Source organism: Dermochelys coriacea, chromosome 2, assembly GCF_009764565.3.
Source record: "Dermochelys coriacea isolate rDerCor1 chromosome 2, rDerCor1.pri.v4, whole genome shotgun sequence".
Lineage (NCBI taxonomy): Eukaryota > Metazoa > Chordata > Testudines > Dermochelyidae > Dermochelys > Dermochelys coriacea.
The window spans coordinates 271,734,537-271,753,377 of record NC_050069.1 but is presented as its reverse complement, the minus strand read 5'-3'; the positions used below and the strand labels follow the sequence as shown (position 1 = coordinate 271,753,377).

Here is an 18,841-nt window from a genome sequence, read left to right as displayed (position 1 = left end):
TGGACAGGGACAGAGATGGGGACAGGCGGAGAGCGATGGGGACAAGCCGTGAGCCAGCAGCACCCTGACGGGCTGGAGAGCGATAGGGATGGGAAGGGGCCAGAGAGTCACAGGGATGGGGCGTAAGCCAGCAGCACCCCTATGGGTTGGAGATCCTCAGAAACTGGGCCCACACACAGGCCCTCGACTGCTTCAGCAACAGGTCCAAGGGGGTCCAATCCCTCCCCACTCCTCGGGCAGTGACACAGGCTGGGGAGGAGACTCTGGTGGTTCCCCAGGGGTCCCCAGCCCTGCTCCCCATGTCTCCCAGGGGGGAGGTGACCCACAAGGGGGCAATCCCAGTACCGAGGATGGGTTGAGCTGGAGTAGGGCCAAGGGTGTCAGGGTCCTGGCCAGGTGTGGGAGGGGTGCCCCCAGCAGGTGGCAGGGCAGGGGACGAGGCACTGCCCAAGGGACGGGCCGCGACGGGTACATACCCAGGGCAGGGTCGGCACACTCCTTGTACTGCTCTGGCGTGCACACGTTGGCATTCCCTGGGGAGGGAGGCACAGGGTCACTCAGGGGCGTGGCAGGGGGCTGGTGGGGCTGCAGGAGCCAGAAGGGTGGTGGGGGCTGCGTCTCATTAGAGCCCCATGTCTGAGGCTGGGGGGAACTGGCCCAGGAGCTGTGTGTGGGGGGGCGTCCTCCTCACCCTGCCCCCAGGACCAGCACATCTCTCCCCAGCAGCCGCCTGCCCTCTCATCCCCTCCCAGCTCCCACTTGCATGGGGCTCCTCCCCCAGCACGGGGCCTCCCCCAGCCTGGCCCGGCCCGCACCCCTCACCGGGCATGTGCACCATGCGGCAGTTGCAGTTCTCGGCCAGGTAGCGGGTCTCACAGTCCAGGCGGCAGGCCGTGATGCTGTAGCTGGTGAAGAAGTCGGATTCAATGGAGGTGGATTTGCAGTCCCCCCAGGGGGGCGGGAGGTAGACCAGCTACAACACACACAGGGTTAAGGAAAAGGGTGGGGAGTGGCCAGCAGCCTGCCCCGGTGCAAGACCCCCGCCCCTTGCCCCCCACCTGTGCTGCAATGTAACCTCCCCCGCCTCACCCCCAATGGTGGAACCCCCCCATCTGTGCCATACCAGCAGTAAGGCCCCCCCCCGGAATGGCAGCCGGGCATCTTGCGGGCTGACATGTGGGCACAGGGGTGTGGGCACATGCAGCGCCACGCTCACCTCTGTGCATATGCACTACAGAGCTGCAAATGCACACGCATTCAACATACATGTGCACCCATGGCGCTGCAGGCCCCCATGCACACATACCACGCTGAGCCGGGCATTATGGGTAACACCAAGGGGAAAAGCCGCAGGAGGAGGGCAGCAGAGAGGGACAGCACGGGGGGGGCAGGTGGCCCCATGGGGGAGAGTGCAGGCAGATGGTGCTGCATGCCCATGTCCCGAGGCGACTGAGCAGGGCGCAGCACGGGGAGCAGGCCGGCTGGGTGCTGTACAGAGACAACGGAGGCTCCTTCTCTTACAGTAACTGGCTCAGCAAGTCCTCATCCGCATGGAGCCCACCCGAGGTGCAGGTGCCTCGGGCACAAGATCAGACTCTTTGGCCAACAGGATCTGTGGGGGCCAAGCTGCACCCACACATCCTACAGTCCCACCTCATCCCTCCGCTCCCTCACTACTCCCAATCCGGGCGCTGAAGGAGGGGCTGCAGGACGGCTGGTGGGATCCACATGGAGAAATCATCGCCAAGAACTGCAGAGACTGTCAGCCTTTTCACTCCGTCGAGTCTCTGTCTCACCCAGCCCCCCGCAGAGACACTCATCCAGTCCCCCTTGGTCCCCCTCAGCCCTCCCAAGGGGCACTCACCCTGTCGTGGAGTGCTAAACTGTATCGTACTGCCCAGCCAGCAGGTGTGTGACATACCTTATTTAAACGAACCTCAGCTGTGCCTGGAAGGGCACTGACGGCTCTTACAATGAACACACCTGGTGTGTACAGCAAGTGCTGTGGCCAGTCTGTACCTGATACTGGAGCATGACATGGTGTCAGGAGTAAACTAAGAACAGCAACAGAAGGAACACAACAACAAAGGTTGCTGGAGCTCATCAACATGCCACGCTTCAAGAACCAGGGGAAAATGTTGAAAGTTTTATAAGAGCTCTGCGTACATTGGCTGAAAACAGTGATTTTGGGAACGCAAACCATAAAAACAATAGAGACAGGCTGGTTATTGGGTTAACGGATAAAAACCTTTCACAGCAGCTACAATTGAAGAGAGATTTAGCCCTAGCCACAGCTATCCAAAGAGCAAAGCATTCTGAGCTGGTGAGACACCAAAACCTAGGACAACTTGAGAACCTTGGAAAACCTGAAACTAGCTTAGAAACTCTAAACAGACACTTGAGTGTTAAAAGTCATTATCATCAAACCCCTGAGGCTAAGAGGGACAAATTCCAGCCTAGGTGCAGAAAGTGTGGAACAGATCATATCCCAAGAGATGATGCATGTCCAGCCAGAGGTGCAGCATGTAAAAAATGCACAACCTATGGACATTTTGCAGCTGTTTGCTGCACCAAAGCAGTCAGTGGGTTGACTCATATTACAGACAACCAAGAGACATTGTTTCTGGGATCTAGAGTAGCAGCCGTGTTAGTCTGTATTCGCAAAAAGAAAAGGAGGACTTGTGGCACTTTAGAGACTAACAAATTTATTTGAGCGTAAGCTTTCGTGAGCTACAGCCCACTTCATCGGTGAATGCATCCGATGAAGTGAGCTGTAGCTCACGAAAGCTTATGCTCAAATAAATTTGTTAGTCTCTAAGGTGCCACAAGTCCTCCTTTTCTTTTTCTGGGATCTGTCACTGGTGATGACTCAGAGCCTGCCTGGAAAGTGAAACTGAATATTCATGGCAAGACTATTGACTTTCAAACTAATTCAGGAGCTGACATCACAGGCCTCACAGAAGCGATTTACAATCTCTTCAACCCCGCCCAGAGCTGAAGTCACATAACCCAGCTCTGATTATCCCTGGAGTTACTCTGAGCATGGGGCAGCTCATGACACAAACATCTTACAGAGACAAAAGCTTTCCATTCAGAGTGCATGTGATGAAAGAACTACAGGCCAACCACCTTCTGAGCCACAGAGTGGCAGCCGTGATGGGCCAGGTGAGAGAGGTGGAAGAACTCAGTGGAGTATTTGGTGGTAATTACTTTTGAAAGGCGATCCAGTGCAAATGCCCTTAAGGGACAATGCTGAACCATAGAGTGCAGTTACACCTCACGGGATTCCTATCCCCTTCCTTCATAAAGTGGAAACCAAGTTAAGGAGAATGGAGCGACATGGCATAACCAAGAAAAATCTCTGAGCCAACAGCATGGTGTGCCCCCATGCTACCGGTTATACAGAAAAATATGAAGCTGTGTGGATCTTAAAACGCTTAATGAAGCAGTTGTGAGAGAAAAATGCATCCTCCAGCACTGATGGCTTCCTCCCCAGTGTGAAAGGAGCTGCAGGATTCTCCAAGCTGGATGCCTCGATCAGACTAATTTCTTTACCCAAAGAAAGTGCTAAACTGACTCCATTGATCACACCCTTTGGGAGACTTTGCTTTGGAAGATCTCCTTTTGGGATTGCCAGTGCACCTGAAACTTTCCAAAGCAAGATGCAGAACTAGTAACAGACACAAATGGGAGTTGTAGCTGTCATGGACTATATTCTGATATATGGATCTTTGATGAAAGAAAACAAGACAACCCTCAACGCAGTGTTAAACCCAGTCAGTCTGGACTGGTGCTAAATGAGGAGAAATGCATTTGCCACCTTCACCAAATTGAGCTTTTGGGACAGATAATAAACAGATGGAATCAGCCCTCGCCCTGAGAAAGTAAAAGCAATTCATAAATTGAATGCAACAACTAATGTGCCAGAACCGAGACGTGTACTAGGTATGGTAAATTACCTTGGTCGATACCTACAAGACCTTTCTACAGTGACAAAATGATGGACTGAACTGTTAAAATCCAAAACAGCTTGGCTATGGAGCCAAATCAAGACATTGCCTTCAAATGATCCCCACAGCCCCAGTGCTCAGGTCTGAGAGTGTGACCAAGCCCCCGGAGGGAGGGGAGTCAGTGCAGACGCAGGCAGCTATGGCCAGGGGATGCATTGTGGCAAGAACAGGGCTCTGAGTGGAAGCCAGCTGCATTTGGCTCTCACACACTCTCAGAAGCAGCTAAAGGATCTGCACAGAGTTAAAAGGAGTGCCTGGCAAGTGTATGGGCAGGGAGAACTTTCACAGATCTCTGTTTCAGAGTAGCAGCCGTGTTAGTCTGTATTCGCAAAAAGAAAAGGAGGACTTGTGGCACCTTAGAGACTAACAAATTTATTTGAAGGAGTACTTGTAGCACCTTAGAGACTAACAAATTTATTAGAGCATAAGCTTTCGTGAGCTACAGCTCACTTCATCGGACGTTCATTGATCCGATGAAGTGAGCTGTAGCTCACGAAAGCTTATGCTCTAATAAATTTGTTAGTCTCTAAGGTGCCACAAGTACTCCTTTTCTTTTTGCGAATACAGACTAACACGGCTGCTACTCTGAAATTTATTTGAGCGTAAGCTTTCGTGTAGCTCACAAAAGCTTATGCTGAAATAAATGGGTTAGTCTCTAAGGTGCCACAAGTACTCCTTTTCTTTTTACAGATCTCTGTGTGAATGACTCGTTTACACTGATCACAGACCATAAACTGCTTGTAACCCTCATCAGTGGAAAAGACCTGTGTCATAAATATACAGATAAGGGTCGCATAAAATCCCTCCTTACCTGTAAAGGGTTAAGAAGCTCAAATAACCTGGTTGGCACCTGACCAGAAGGACCAATGGGGAAAGAAGATACTTTCCAATGGGGGGGCTGGGGGGAAGGATTTAGTTTAGTGCTCTGTGTGTGTGTTCTCCCTGGAGACAAAGGGAGAAATCAAGCAAGTAATCCAGCTCCCACTGAAATGATACATCTAATATTACAAAAAAAGAAAAGGAGGACTTGTAGCACCTTAGAGAGCACCTTAGAGACTAACAAATTGATTAGAGCATAAGCTTTCGTGAGCTACAGCTCACTTCATCGGATGCATTTGGTGGAAAAAACAGAGGAGAGATTTATATACACACACACAGAGAACATGAAACAATGGGTTTATCATACACACTGTAAGGAGAGTGATCACTTAAGATGAGCCATCACCAGCAGCGGGGGGGGGGGGGGGGAAGGAGGAAAACCTTTCATGGTGACAAGCAAGGTAGGCTATTTCCAGCAGTTAACAAGAATATCTGAGGAACGGTGGGGGGTGAGGCGGGGGGGGGAGAAATACCATGGGGAAATAGTTTTACTTTGTGTAATGACTCATCCATTCCCAGTCTCTATTCAAGCCTAAATTAATTGTATCCAGTTTGCAAATTAATTCCAATTCAGCAGTCTCTCGTTGGAGTCTGTTTTTGAAGCTTTTTTGTTGAAGTATAGCCACTCTTAGGTCTGTAATCGAGTGACCAGAGAGATTGAAGTGTTCTCCAACTGGTTTTTGAATGTTATAATTCTTGACGTCTGATTTGTGTCCATTCATTCTTTTACGTAGAGACTGTCCAGTTTGGCCAATGTACATGGCAGAGGGGCATTGCTGGCACATGATGGCATATATCACATTGGTAGATTCGCAGGTGAACGAGCCTCTGATAGTGTGGCTGATGTGATTAGGCCCTATGATGGTGTCCCCTGAATAGATATGTGGGCAGAGTTGGCAACAGGCTTTGTAGCAAGGATAGGTTCCTGGGTTAGTGGTTCTGTTGTGTGGTGTGTGGTTGCTGGTGAATATTTGCTTCAGACTGGGGGGCTGTCTGTAAGCAAGGACTGGTCTGTCTCCCAAGATCTGTGAGAGTGATGGCTCATCCTTCAGGATGGGTTGTAGATCCTTGATGATGCGTTGGAGAGGTTTAGTTGGGGGCTGAAGGTGATGGCTAGTGGCGTTCTGTTATTTTCTTTGTTGGGCCTGTCCTGTAGTAGGTGACTTCTGGGTACTCTTCTGGCTCTGTCAATCTGTTTCTTCACTTCAGCAGGTGGGTATTGTAGTTGTAGGAATGCATGATAGAGATCTTGTAAGTGTTTGTCTCTGTCTGAGGGGTTGGAGCAAATGCAGTAGTATCATAGAGCTTGGCTATAGACAACGGATCATGTGGTATGATCTGGATGAAAGCTAGAGGCATGTAGGTAGGAATAGTGGTCAGTAGGTTTCCGGTATAGGGTGGTGTTTATGTGACCATTGCTTATTAGCACCGTAATGTCCAGGAAGTGGATCTCTTGTGTGGACTGGTCCAGGCTGAGGTTGATGGTGGGATGGAAATTGCTGAAATCCTGGTGGAATTCCTCAAGGGTTTCTTTTCCATGGGTCCAGATGATGAAGATGTCATCAATGTAGCGCAAGTAGAGTAGGGGCATTAGGAGATGAGAGCTGAGGAAGCGTTGTTCTAAGTCAGCCATAAAAATGTTGGCATACTGTGGGGCCATGCGGGTACCCATCACAGTGCCGTTGATTTGAAGGTATACATTGTCCCCAAATGTGAAATAGTTATGGGTGAGGAGAAAGTCACAAAGTTCAGCCACCAGCTTAGCCGTGACATTATCGGGGATACTGTTCCTGACGGCTTGTAGCCCATCTTTGTGTGGAGTGTTGGTGTAGAGGCTTCTACATCCATAGTGGCCAGGATGGTGTTTTTAGGAAGATCACCAATGGATTGTAGTTTCCTCAGGAAGTCAGTGGTGTCTCGAAGATAGCTGGGAGTGCCGGTAACGTAGGGTCTGAGGAGGGAGTCTACATAGCCAAACAATCCTGCTGTCAGGGTGCCAATGCCTGAGATGATGGGGCGTCCAGGATTTCCAGGTTTATGGATCTTGGGTAGCAGATAGAATACCCCAGGTCGGGGTTCTAGGGGTGTGTCTGTGCGGATTTGTTCTTGTGCTTTTTCAGGGAGTTTCTTGAGCAAATGCTGTAGTTTCTTTTGGTAACTCTCAGTGGGATCAGAGGGTAATGGCTTGTAGAAAGTGGTGTTGGAGAGCTGCCTAGTAGCCTCTTGTTCATACTCAGACCTATTCATGATGACGACAGCACCTCCTTTGTCAACCTTTTTGATTATGATGTCAGAGTTGTTTCTGAGGCTGTGGATGGCATTGTGTTCTGCATGGCTGAGTTTATGGGGCAAGCGATGCTGCTTTTCCACAATTTCAGCTCGTGCACGTCGGCGGAAGCACTCTATGTAGAAGTCCAGGCTGCTGTTTCGACCTTCAGGAGGAGTCCACCCAGAATCCTTCTTTTTGTAGTGTTGGTAGGAAGATCTCTGTGGGTTAATATGTTGGTCAGAGGTGTGTTGGAAATATTCCTTGAGTCGGAGACGTCGAAAATAGGATTCTAGGTCACCACAGAACTGCATCATGTTCGTGGGGGTGGAGGGGCAAAAGGAGAGGCCCCGAGATAGGACAGATTCTTCTGCTGGGCTAAGAGTATAGTTGGATAGATTAACAATATTGCTTAATATTGGTGGGTTATGGGAACCACTGTTGTGGCCCCTTGTGGCATGCAGTAGTTTAGATAGCTTAGTGTCCTTTTTCTTTTGTAGAGAAGCAAAGTGTGTGTTGTAAATGGCTTGTCTAGTTTTTGTAAAGTCCAGCCACGAGGAAGTTTGTGTGGAAGGTTGGTTCTTTATGAGAGTATCCAGTTTTGAGAGCTCATTCTTAATCTTTCCCTGTTTCTGTAGAGGATGTTGATCAGGTGGTTCCGCAGTTTCTTTGAGAGTGTGTGGCACAAGCTGTCAGCATAGTCTGTGTGGTATGTAGATTGTAGTGGATTTTTTACCTTCAGTCCTTTTGGTATGATGTCCATCTGTTTGCATTTGGAGAGGAAGATGATGTCTGTCTGTATCTGTACGAGTTTTTTCATGAAGTTGACAGATTTCCACTCTATACGGCTAAAATAACAGAACGCCACTAGCCATCACCTTCAGCCCCCAGCTAAAACCTCTCCAACGCATCATCAAGGATCTACAACCCATCCTGAAGGACGAGCCATCGCTCTCTCAGATCTTGGGAGACAGACCAGTCCTTGCTTACAGACAGCCCCCCAATCTGAAGCAAATACTCACCAGCAACCACACACCACACAACAGAACCACTAACCCAGGAACCTATCCTTGCAACAAAGCCCGTTGCCAACTCTGTCCACATATCTATTCAGGGGATACCATCATAGGGCCTAATCACATCAGCCACACTATCAGAGGCTCGTTCACCTGCGCATCTACCAATGTGATATATGCCATCATGTGCCAGCAATGCCCCTCTGCCATGTACATTGGCCAAACTGGACAGTCTCTACGTAAAAGAATGAATGGACACAAATCAGACGTCAAGAATTATAACATTCAAAAACCAGTTGGAGAACACTTCAATCTCTCTGGTCACTCGATCACAGACCTAAGAGTGGCTATCCTTCAACAAAAAAGCTTCAAAAACAGACTCCAACGAGAGACTGCTGAATTGGAATTAATTTGCAAACTGGATACAATTAATTTAGGCTTGAATAGAGACTGGGAATGGATGAGTCATTACACAAAGTAAAACTATTTCCCCATGTTATTTCTCCCCCCCACCCCACCCCCCACTGTTCCTCAGATGTTCTTGTTAACTGCTGGAAATGGCCCACCTTGCTTGTCACCATGAAAGGTTTTCCTCCTTTCCCCCCCTGCTGCTAGTGATGGCTTATCTTAAGTGATCACTCTCCTTACAGTGTGTATGATAAACCCATTGTTTCATGTTCTGTGTGTGTGTGTGTGTGTGTGTATATAAATCTCCCCTCTGTTTTTTCCACCAAATGCATCCGATGAAGTGAGCTGTAGCTCACGAAAGCTTATGCTCTAATAAATTTGTTAGTCTCTAAGGTGCCACAAGTCCTCCTTTTTCTTTTTGCGAATACAGACTAACACAGCTGCTACTCTGAAATCTAATATTACAGAAATAGTAAGGAAATGTGTTAGAGTATCTTTTGTTTTAACTTGTGAATTGTCCCTGTGCTAAGAGGGAAGTTTATCCCTGCTTTTGTAACTTTAAAGTTTTGCCTGGAGGGGAAATCCTCTATGTTTTGAATCTTTTTATTACCCTGTAAAGTTATCTTCCACCCTGATTCTACAGAGGTGATTCTTTTATCTTTTTTTAAATAAATTCTTCTTTTAAGAACCTGATTGATTTTTCATTGTTCTTAAGATCCAAGGGTGGGTCAATTGGTGAGGATATTATTCTCAAGCCTTCCCCAAGAAAGGGGGTGTGTCATGGAGTCCCCGGGCGATGCTCTGGAACTGCTCCCTATGAAGCCAGGCAGGACTCTGGGGGAGTCTCCTCTCTGGGCGCAGCCTGTCTGCAGGACACACAGCTCACCCGGCTCCCCCCTTCCTGGGTCTGACCTCGGAGCATCCAGCATCCTCTGCCCCTCTGTGCGCTTCCCACAGCGAGTCCGCCCAGGCGGGGTCCTGGGGAAGCCAGAGGGTCCTGCCCCCCAACTCTGCAGTCAGACGTGACTCTCAGCCAGCCAGTAAAACAGAAGGTTTATTAGACGACAGGAACATGGTCTAATACAGAGCTTGTAGGTACAGAGAACAGGACCCCTCAGCTGGGTCCATTTTGGGGGGCAGTGACCCAGACAACCCCGTCTGCACTTCACTCCATGTCCCCAGCCAGCCCCAAACTGAAACTCCCCTTCCAGCCCCTCCTCCTCTGGGCTTTGTCCCTTTCCTGGGCCAGGAGGTCACCAGATTCCTTTGTTCTCCAACCCTTTAGCTCTCACCTTGCAGGGGGCCCAGGCCATCAGTGGCCAGGAAACAGGGTGTCGGCCATTCTCTGTGTCCAGACCCCTGCACACACCTGCCCTCTAGGGCTCTGCAAGGATCAAACACCCTTATCCCACCACCTAGATACTTAAGAACTGCATAGGGGAGACTGAGGCACCCCCACCATATTCAGAGGAAACATTAAGAACAGTTCCTTTTTGTCACAGGGTGTAAGGGCTTGGGGGAATATTTTGGGGTAACAGGACTCCAGGTGGTCCTTTCCCTGATTCTTTGTCTAAATCACTTGGTGGTGGCAGCATACTGTTCAAGGACAAGGTGGAATTTGTGCGTTGGGGAAGTTTTAACCTAAGCTGGTAGAAATAAGCTTAGGGGGTCTTTTGTATGGGTCCCCACACCTGTACCCTAGAGTTCAGAGTGGGAAGGGAACCCTGACAACCCAGATCAAGCCCTGCTGAGATGCTAATGTCTATTGCTAAGGTTAATGCGATTTAACTCAATTGCTAAGTACGTTCCTGGGAAAAATCTGGGAGTAGCAGATCTGTCACAGCTCACAGAGCTCAGCATGCACACCGCTACACGTGAGCTCGAAGATGACATAAAGGCACGTGTGGATGCTGTGGACCCACACAGACCAATGTCAGAAAAGAGACTATTCCCAGCACAAAAAGCAACCTTGACAGACGCTCAGCTTCAGGAAGTTCTAAGTTACCCTAGGGCAACTGGGTCAAGTATTTAAAGGACAATAAGAAAGTGATGAGACTACTTTGTGGTGTGTGGACAGTTGTGCGAGTCAGATGGATTCATGGTTAAAGGCATTTGCATCGTAATTCCAAACAAAATGAGGGGAGAATCCTAAACCTCCTTCAGGAAGGACATCGAGGACGAACTAACTGCCGTGAATGGGCCAGTCAGTGTGGTGGCTGGGAATTAGCAAGGACATAAGGAATAAAGTATCTGCATGTGAGCACTGCAGAATGAACAGACCAACACAACACACAGAACACTCTGACCGGACAGGCCGTGGAAGAGACTAGCTGCAGACTGATGTGAATTCAGAGGTCATCATTACCTGGTCGTTGTGGACTCTTTTTCCAGGTATACAGAAGTCATATACTTGAAAGACATGACATATCGCAGTGTCATCGAGAAATTGAAGTGCTCTTTTGCTCACTTCGGTATTCCAGAACACCTAGTGATGGACAACAGACCACAACTCACCGCAGCAGATTTTAAGTCATTCTGAACAAAATATTATTTTGATCATATTCCTAGCAGCCCACATTCCCCACGAGTGAATGAAGAGGCTGAGAGAGCTGTACAGACAGCCAAAAAAAAATCCTGCAGCAGGAAGATCCATTCCTTGCTGTGACATTATTGACATGAACTGAGACCGTATAGATCATTGTTGCAACCAGGGTCCTATGGTTGCACCAGGTCTTGTACAGAGGAGGCCAAGTGGGGTGTCTATAGAAAGGTTGTAGTTTGATGGTTATGATGATGCTGTCTGTATGTGTGTATCATTTTTGTAGTTGAAGTTATGAATATTGGCTATGTCCTTGTATCTCAATGTGTTTGATTGTACGTAGCCTCAGTGAAGCATTTGGCCAGTTTACTGAGAAGGGCCTCTTCAGGTTAAGTGCCCAAACAAGAAACATTTAACTGACAATGGACCTTGGGAGACTCCAATCCACATGAGAAGTCTTCCTGGGAACGTTCAAGGTGGCATGTGGGCAATGGCTGCTGCCTGCAAACTGAGTCGTGCATGGACATGTGACTTGCCCATGTGACTCCAAACTCCATCTTGTTGCTGTGATTTTGCACAGGAGTACAAAGGGGTTTCTGCCCACAAGAGAGAGAATATAAAAGGCTGCTGCATCTTCTCCATTTTGTCTTCAATCCTGCTTCTGACCTCAGGAGAAACCTTGCTACAAACTGGAGCTCTGAACCAAGGACTGAATGACCCATCCCAGCTGGGGATGTTCTCCAGAGACTTGATTTGAACCTGCCGTTTATTCCATCACTGCTGCAAGCCTGAACCAAGAACTTTGCCATCACTGTATGTCATTGATTCCATTTAACCAGTTCTAGCTCTCATCTATATTTCTTTCTTTTTATGAATAAACCTTTGGATTTTAGGTTTCAGAGTAGCAGCCGTGTTAGTCTGTATTCGCAAAAAGAAAAGGAGTACTTGTGGCACCTAAGGTGCCACAAGTACTCCTTTTCTCTTTGGATTTTAGATTCTAAAGAATTGGCAACAGCACAATTTGTGGGTAAGATCTGACTGGTATATTGACCTGGGTCTGGGGCTTGATCCTTTGGGATCAGGAGAACCTTTTTTCTTTTACTGGGGTATTCGTTTTCATAACCCTTCATCCCCATAACGAATGGCCCTGGTGATGATACTGGGAAAGTGGAGTGTCTAAGGAAATTGCTTGTATGATTTCTGGTTAGCCAGTGGGATGAGACTGAAGTCCTCTCTGTTTGGCTGGTTTTGTGGGCCATAGTAGTAAAGGACTCCCAGCCTTGGGCTGTGACTGCCCTGCTCTAAGCAATTTGTCCTGAATTGATACTCTCAGTTGTGTCCCGTCAGAGGCAGCATTGTTACACTTGCTCTTCTGAGTTACATATCAACACTTATAACAGCTACTGGATATAGTCAAGCACGGTTCCTGATGGGAAGACAATTCAGAACAGCTGTTCCAACTTTGGAAAGAAACCTATCTCCAAAGTGGCCAGACATGAAGACAGTAGCCAAATTGGATGAAAAGGCTAAAAGATCTTATGAACACTTTTACAACAAACTTCACTCAGAGAACTGATGGGTCTAGAATGTGGTGACCACATTCATGTCAAATTGGATGAAGAAAAAGGATGGACAATGCCAGCTGTCATAAAGAAAAAAAATTCAGTGCCTGGATCATATACGATCCACACCAACAGCGGAGAGTTCAGCAGAAAATGTTGACACTTACAGTTTGTTCCTCCGAGAGAATAAACAATAGAGCAAACTCTACAGATGATGAATGCAGAACAAGGATACAACTCAAGGATTCCTATCCAATCACAGACAGTCATTGCAACTAATGGACAGCTCGATGACCAATTGTTACATGTTCAGATTGTGTAATTAGAAAGCCAGCACAATTCAGAGACAACTGCATCTGCAGCACTGAGAGCCACCTGGAGAGAGATTCTAGCCACCAGTCCCATCTTTAACCCACCCCAACCAGCCAACTAACCAACAAACCGCAGCTACTAACGCAACCACCATACACAACCAATCAACTAATCTAACTAGCCCCAGCTCAAACTCAACCCAACCACCATCTCCAACCAACCCCAACTAACCCTAACCAACCAACACCAGCTACTAACACAATCCAGCCACCATCCCCAACCAACTAACCCTAACCAACCCCAGCTACTAACCCACCCCACCGTTACAACCCACCTCAACCAAATAAACTTAACCTACCAAAACCAACCAACTGCAACTATGGACAGACAGATAGAAGGACGGATACCCTCTGCTGCTAACCCAACAGACCATCTGAACCCCAGCCAATCAACCCTAACCAACCATCCCAACCAACTAGACCCCAACTACCAACTCCATCTAATCCAAACCAAACCAACCCACCATCCCCAACCCATCCCAACCAACCCTAACCAACCCCAGCCATCCCCAATCAACCAAATCCAACTAATCATAACCAACTAACTAGAAATATTTCTTATTTGCAAGTGCATGAGCACAAGGTGCTAGAGTGGACCTGGTGGGATGCGAGTCCCACCTCACTGCCACAGGTACCAAGTGGAGAGAGTAGTCAGGGTCACTTTGCCTCTATATGCCCCCAGGTGGGTGGCACCAGGACACACAGGCACAGAGTGCCCCCCCCCAGACACTGGTGGCCAAAGATTCCGATCACACGTGCATGGGGAGCCAGCCTTGACAGGGGGATCCACACAGCCAGGGCCAGAGGGAAGAAACAGCTCCTGACATCCTCCCTTGTAGAGAAGGGACAGCCTCATGCCAGCAATCCCTCCCCAGGGATCCCTGAGGAGCTGACCCCCCTTTCTGTCATCACCAGGGCTACCTCCCTCCCCAGCTGCCTGCCCCACGAGCACTGGGGTGATAAGCAGGACCCTTGCTGGCCCACAGGCCCCGGGGATGGACAGAGAGATGGAAGGACGGATACCCTCTGCTGCTGGCAGGACACGAAGGTCTGGAAGCCGGGCGCCACACCGAAACCCAGCTGGTCGATGAAGGGTGGCTCCTCCTGGCTGTGGATCTGAACCTTGACCCCAGCTTCATAGGAGATCTCATCTGCCAACAGAGTAGAGAATGGGGGTGTTACTGGGGTGGGGGACACCCAGGGGTAACGGGGATGGGAGAGGGCTCCTGTTCTGGCGGGGAGCTAGCTGGACTTGATTCCTGACTTGTGGCTTTTCAGCCTCAGGGCGAGGGGTAAGATAGACCTGTCCATGCTGGGGGTGTTGCTGTCTGGGGGTGGTGGTGGTGGTGGTGGTGGTAGGGTATCTGTCTATGCTGGGTGTTGCTGTCCCAGGGTCGGGGTCAGGCAGGGCTGTGTGACCCGGAGTGTTGCTGACCTGGGTCAGGGTCAGGCAGGGTCGTGCGACTCGGGGTGTTACTGTCTGAGGGACGGGGTCACACAGGGCTGTGCGACCCGGGGTCTTGCTGTCCCAGGGTCTGGGTCAGGCAGGGCTCTGCGACCCCGGGTCTTGCTGTCCCAGGTTCGGGGTCAGGCAGGGTCATGAGACCCGGGGTGTTGCTGTCCCAGGTTCCGGGTCAGGCACGGCGGTGCCACCCGGGCTGTTGCTGTCCCAGGGTCGGGGTCAGGCAGGGCGGTGCCACCCGGAGTGTTGCTTTCCCAGGGTTGGGGTCCGGCAGGATTGTGCGACCCGGGGTGTTGCTTTCCCAGTGATGGGTTGAGGCAGGGCTGTGCGACCCGGGGTGTTACTGTCCTAGGGAGGGGGTCAGGCAAGGCTGTGCATGCCAGGTGTTGCTGTCTGGGGGGGTATTGCCGTCCCAGGTGTGTGGGGGAGCCTGTGCCCGATGCCCAGCCTCACCGCTCTCTCCCCAGACGGGCAGGTACTCGTCTTGCTGGATGTTCAGCATGAGCTCCAGCCCGTTGCCGGAGCCACCCTTGACGGTGGTGAGGAGCTCGTTGCCCGGCGCCCCTGCATTGAATGTGTAGCACTTCCCCAGGCGTGTGAAGATCTGCAGGGGAGACAGAGCCGGGCACAAGGGGTCAGCCCCAGTCCAGCCCAGGGAGACATTGCACCGGGACCATGTGGCACTGGGGGGGGCTGTGCCATGGGCAGAGCTGTGTTGTGCTTGGGGGTGCTGGGGAGGGGCTATGCTTTGTGCAGAGGTGTGCTGTGTTTGGGGGGGCTGTGCCATGGGCAGAGCTGTGCTGTGTTTGGGGGTCTGGGGGGGCTGTGCCATGGGCAGAGCTGTACTGTGTTTGTGGGAGGCTGGGGGGGGCTGTGCCATGGGCAGAGCTGTGCTGTGTTTGTGGGGGTCTGGGGGGAGCTGTGCCATGGGCAGAGCTGTGCTGTGTTTGGGGGGTGGCTCTGCCATGGGCAGAGCTGTCGTTCTGGTCTATACACTCCCAGCTGCCCAGTCCCTCGCCCGCCGGGAGCTTGGCGAGGGCAGGGGGACACTTGGGCAGCGCTTTCTGACCCAGCCCTGGGGCCTGGCGGAGGTAAGGACAGAGCAGGAGGAGAAGGAGAATACCTGGCACAGCAGCCTCGTGATGCTCAGCACAGCCGCTAAAGCCCCATCCATGGCCAGGTGCGGCTGGCGCAGGACCATGAGCACAGTCGGTGGGGCCCCGCACCATGCACCCCGGAGTGAGATCTAGTGCCTGACGAAAGCCACTTTTCTGGAGCCTGGGGGGCAGGTTGGGGCCGCGTCTCACTGGGTAAAGACACCGCAGGAGCCGCCAGCCCCAGACTGCTACAGTTCCAGTGCCGGCAGGAACCAGTTCCAGTGCCGGCAGGCGTGGCAGAGGTGTCTGAGCAGCCAGGCACGTGGTTTGCCTCAGGGCGGCGGCAGTAACGCTAGTCTGGAGGCCTTGTCGGCATTGAGAACAGCCCATGGATGGGATCCATGTGCCCATGGGTTGCCCCCCAAGAGCATATGGACACTATTCTGTAGGTACGCAGGCCCTCGTGACCCACAGTGCACTGGGGACATCCACAATGCCAGGGTTTGTCACCAACTGGGAGTCGACATTCAGGGACAGGCAGGGATGGTATTCCCATGGCAGGACCCTGGCACAAATGACATTCCTGTCCCCACTGTGTGACCCCCTGTCCCGGAGTCCCTGGGGGATGCTCTGGAGCTGCTCCCTACGAAGCCAGTCAGGACTCTGGGGGAGTCTCCTCTCTGGGAGCAGCCTGTCTGCAGGACACACAGCTCACCCGGCTGCCCCCTTCCTGGGGCTGACCTCGGAGCATTCAGCATCCTCTGCCCCTCTGTGTGCTTCCCACAGCAAGTCCGCCCAGGCGGGGTCCTGGGGAAGCCAGAGGGTCCTGCCCCCCAACTCCACAGTCAGATGCGACTCTCAGCCAGCCAGTAAAACAGAAGGTTTATTAGACGACAGGAACATGGTCTAACACAGAGCTTGTAGGTGCAGAGAACAGGACCCCTCAGCTGGGTCCATTTTGGGGGGCAGTGAGCCAGACAACCCCATCTGCACTTCACTCCATGTCCCCAGCCAGCCCCAAACTGACTCTCTCCAGCTCCCCCTCCTCTGGGCTTTGTCCCTTTCCCTGGGCCAGGAGCGCACCTGATTCCTTTGTTCTCCAACCCTTTAGCTCTCACCTTGCAGAGGGGAAGGGCCCAGGCCATCAGTGGCCAGGAAACAGGGTGTCGGCCATTCTCTGTGTCCAGACCCCTGCACGCACCTGCCCTCTAGGGCTCTGCAACGATCATACACCCTTATTCCACCCCCTAGATACTTAAGAACTGCCTAGGGGAAACTGAGGCACCCCCACAATATTCAGAGGAAACCTTAAAAACAGTCCCGCTTCATCACACTCCCTCCTGCCTGGGCTCGTGAAACCAGCCCCTGATCCGTGCTCAGCCAGTGCAGAACGGCTGTGGGCACGTGGCTACCCACCCACTTGGAGGCCAGTGTCCACATCACTGCAGTTGCTGGGTTTGTCCCAGTCCTTGGGGAGCCAATTCCCCGTGACTGGCCCTTTGACGGCCAGGGGCCGCAGAACCGGCCCCCTCAGCCAGGACCTGCAGCTATCACAGCTGGAGCTGGATGTACCTGGGCACCAGCGCTCAGGGATGCTCGTGCTCCCACGCCATGGACTGCCTGGCCCAATGGCAGAGTGGGAGAGAATCGTAGCACCCCAGAGTCGCTGGGGTCAGCTTGTCTAAACCCCACCACCCTGCAGGAATTGTTGTGTCTGTCCCATCCCAGACAGATGGCTCCAGCCTCCTTGGGAAACCTCCAGTGAAGGAGCTTCCACAACCTCCCCCCCCCCCCGCCCCAGGCATCTGTTCCATTGTCCCCTGCTCTTAAAGCTGGGAAGTTTTTCCTGAGATTTCATCTAAATCTGCTCTGCTGGAGTTTGACCTCATCGCCTTTTGTCCTGCCCTCCAGAGAGAACAGCTTTTCTCCATCCTTTTCACGGCAGCCTTTCAAGTAATCGAAGCCTGCTGTCATGTCCCCCCTGAATCTCCTCTTTTCCAGAGCAAACATACCCAGCTTTGGCCTTTGCTCGCATGGCTTGTCCTTGTACCTGCAGGAATGTGTTTGTGAGGAGAAAGGGGCTAATTGGTTTGAGGGGGGGCACTGCTTGTGATTGGGGCCTTGCTTGCCATGCAATGCTGGATAAAGGAGGGGGGTGAATCCATGGGCCCATCCCAGGAAGTTACTGAGGTGGGAATTGCCGTACCCCGCTGCAGAGGGGAACAGTGTTTGCTCCTGATCCTGGGTTAGCGTCACTGTCTGTCTGATGCAGACAGCCAGAACCTTTCTCGATGCCATAAAAGGCTTTGTTTGTGCGGCGCAGCAGGGAGGGGGGAGTGTTGACCTGGGAATGCGGCAGGGGGGTTTCACTGAGGATGGGAGACCTGAGAGCCTGTAACCTGAGCCCGGAGGCGGGGGGGGGGGATAGCACCTCTGTCCGGGAAACTGGACAAAGGCTGCAGGAGAGAGCTTGCTGGGGGGGTTTAGTTTCAGTTTGGTGGTGGGTGGTGAAACGCAGGGAACCCCAGGGCTGGGGTCTAAGCTTCCTGCTCCCCCAGAAGGACTGAGGGGTCCTGGTTGTACCCACAAGCTCTGTTTTAGACCGTGTTCCTATTGTCCAATAAATCTTCTGTTTTACTGGGAGTCACAGTGAATCCCAGGAAGAGGGGTGCAGGCCCCGGACTCCCCCACACTCCGTGATAAATGGTGTCAGCAGTTGGATGTACTGCACCCCGTGGATGGCGCTTCCTGCAGTAAGTGATTGGGGAACAGTAAAACGAAGGGGGATTGATGGGGACCAGGCATGCTGAAGATTCAGAGAGAGATGGTTTCAGGGGGCGGTTAACCCCTGGGAGTGTGTGACCAGAGAGAAGGACTTTTGCAGTAACAGGGTCCCCCAGGGGATTGCAGCGAGCGGTCCCGGGGCGGAGGAGTCTGCAGCTCGACCCTGGCAAAGAGGTGGTGACCTCAAGAAGGACTGGCACCCTAGGGGTTCTCCCTGGAAACCATGGAAAGCTGCCCAGGCCTGCGAGTGGCCGGCAGGGAGATGTTTGCTAAACGCCTTAAGAGCGACCTGGGGGAGCTGTGCAAGCAGAGGGGGCTGCGCATTGGGAGGTCCACCAAGGAACAGCTGATTGCCTAGTTGGAGGAGAGGGATCGCTTCCAATCTGGTGGATGCAGCGTGGGCCCTGGGGCCTGACCAGGCTGCGAGGGGTCAGACTGCTACCGAGG

General features: G+C 51.7%; 1 protein-coding gene across 1 annotated transcript in view; it reads right to left on the bottom strand.

Annotated features, from left to right (window-relative positions):
- The window catches only part of ASIC3 (acid sensing ion channel subunit 3), a 35,153-nt gene that overhangs the window by 13,274 nt on the left and 3,038 nt on the right, over positions 1-18,841 (bottom strand). The window contains exons 4-9 of the mRNA XM_043507148.1: positions 17,817-17,954; positions 15,508-15,595; positions 14,967-15,206; positions 14,075-14,202; positions 823-973; positions 477-533 (exon numbers count right to left, since the gene is read on the bottom strand). Of these exons, the coding sequence (XP_043363083.1) occupies positions 477-533; positions 823-973; positions 14,075-14,202; positions 14,967-15,206; positions 15,508-15,595; positions 17,817-17,954 (802 nt within the window). The remainder of the gene's footprint in view (positions 1-476; positions 534-822; positions 974-14,074; positions 14,203-14,966; positions 15,207-15,507; positions 15,596-17,816; positions 17,955-18,841) is intronic.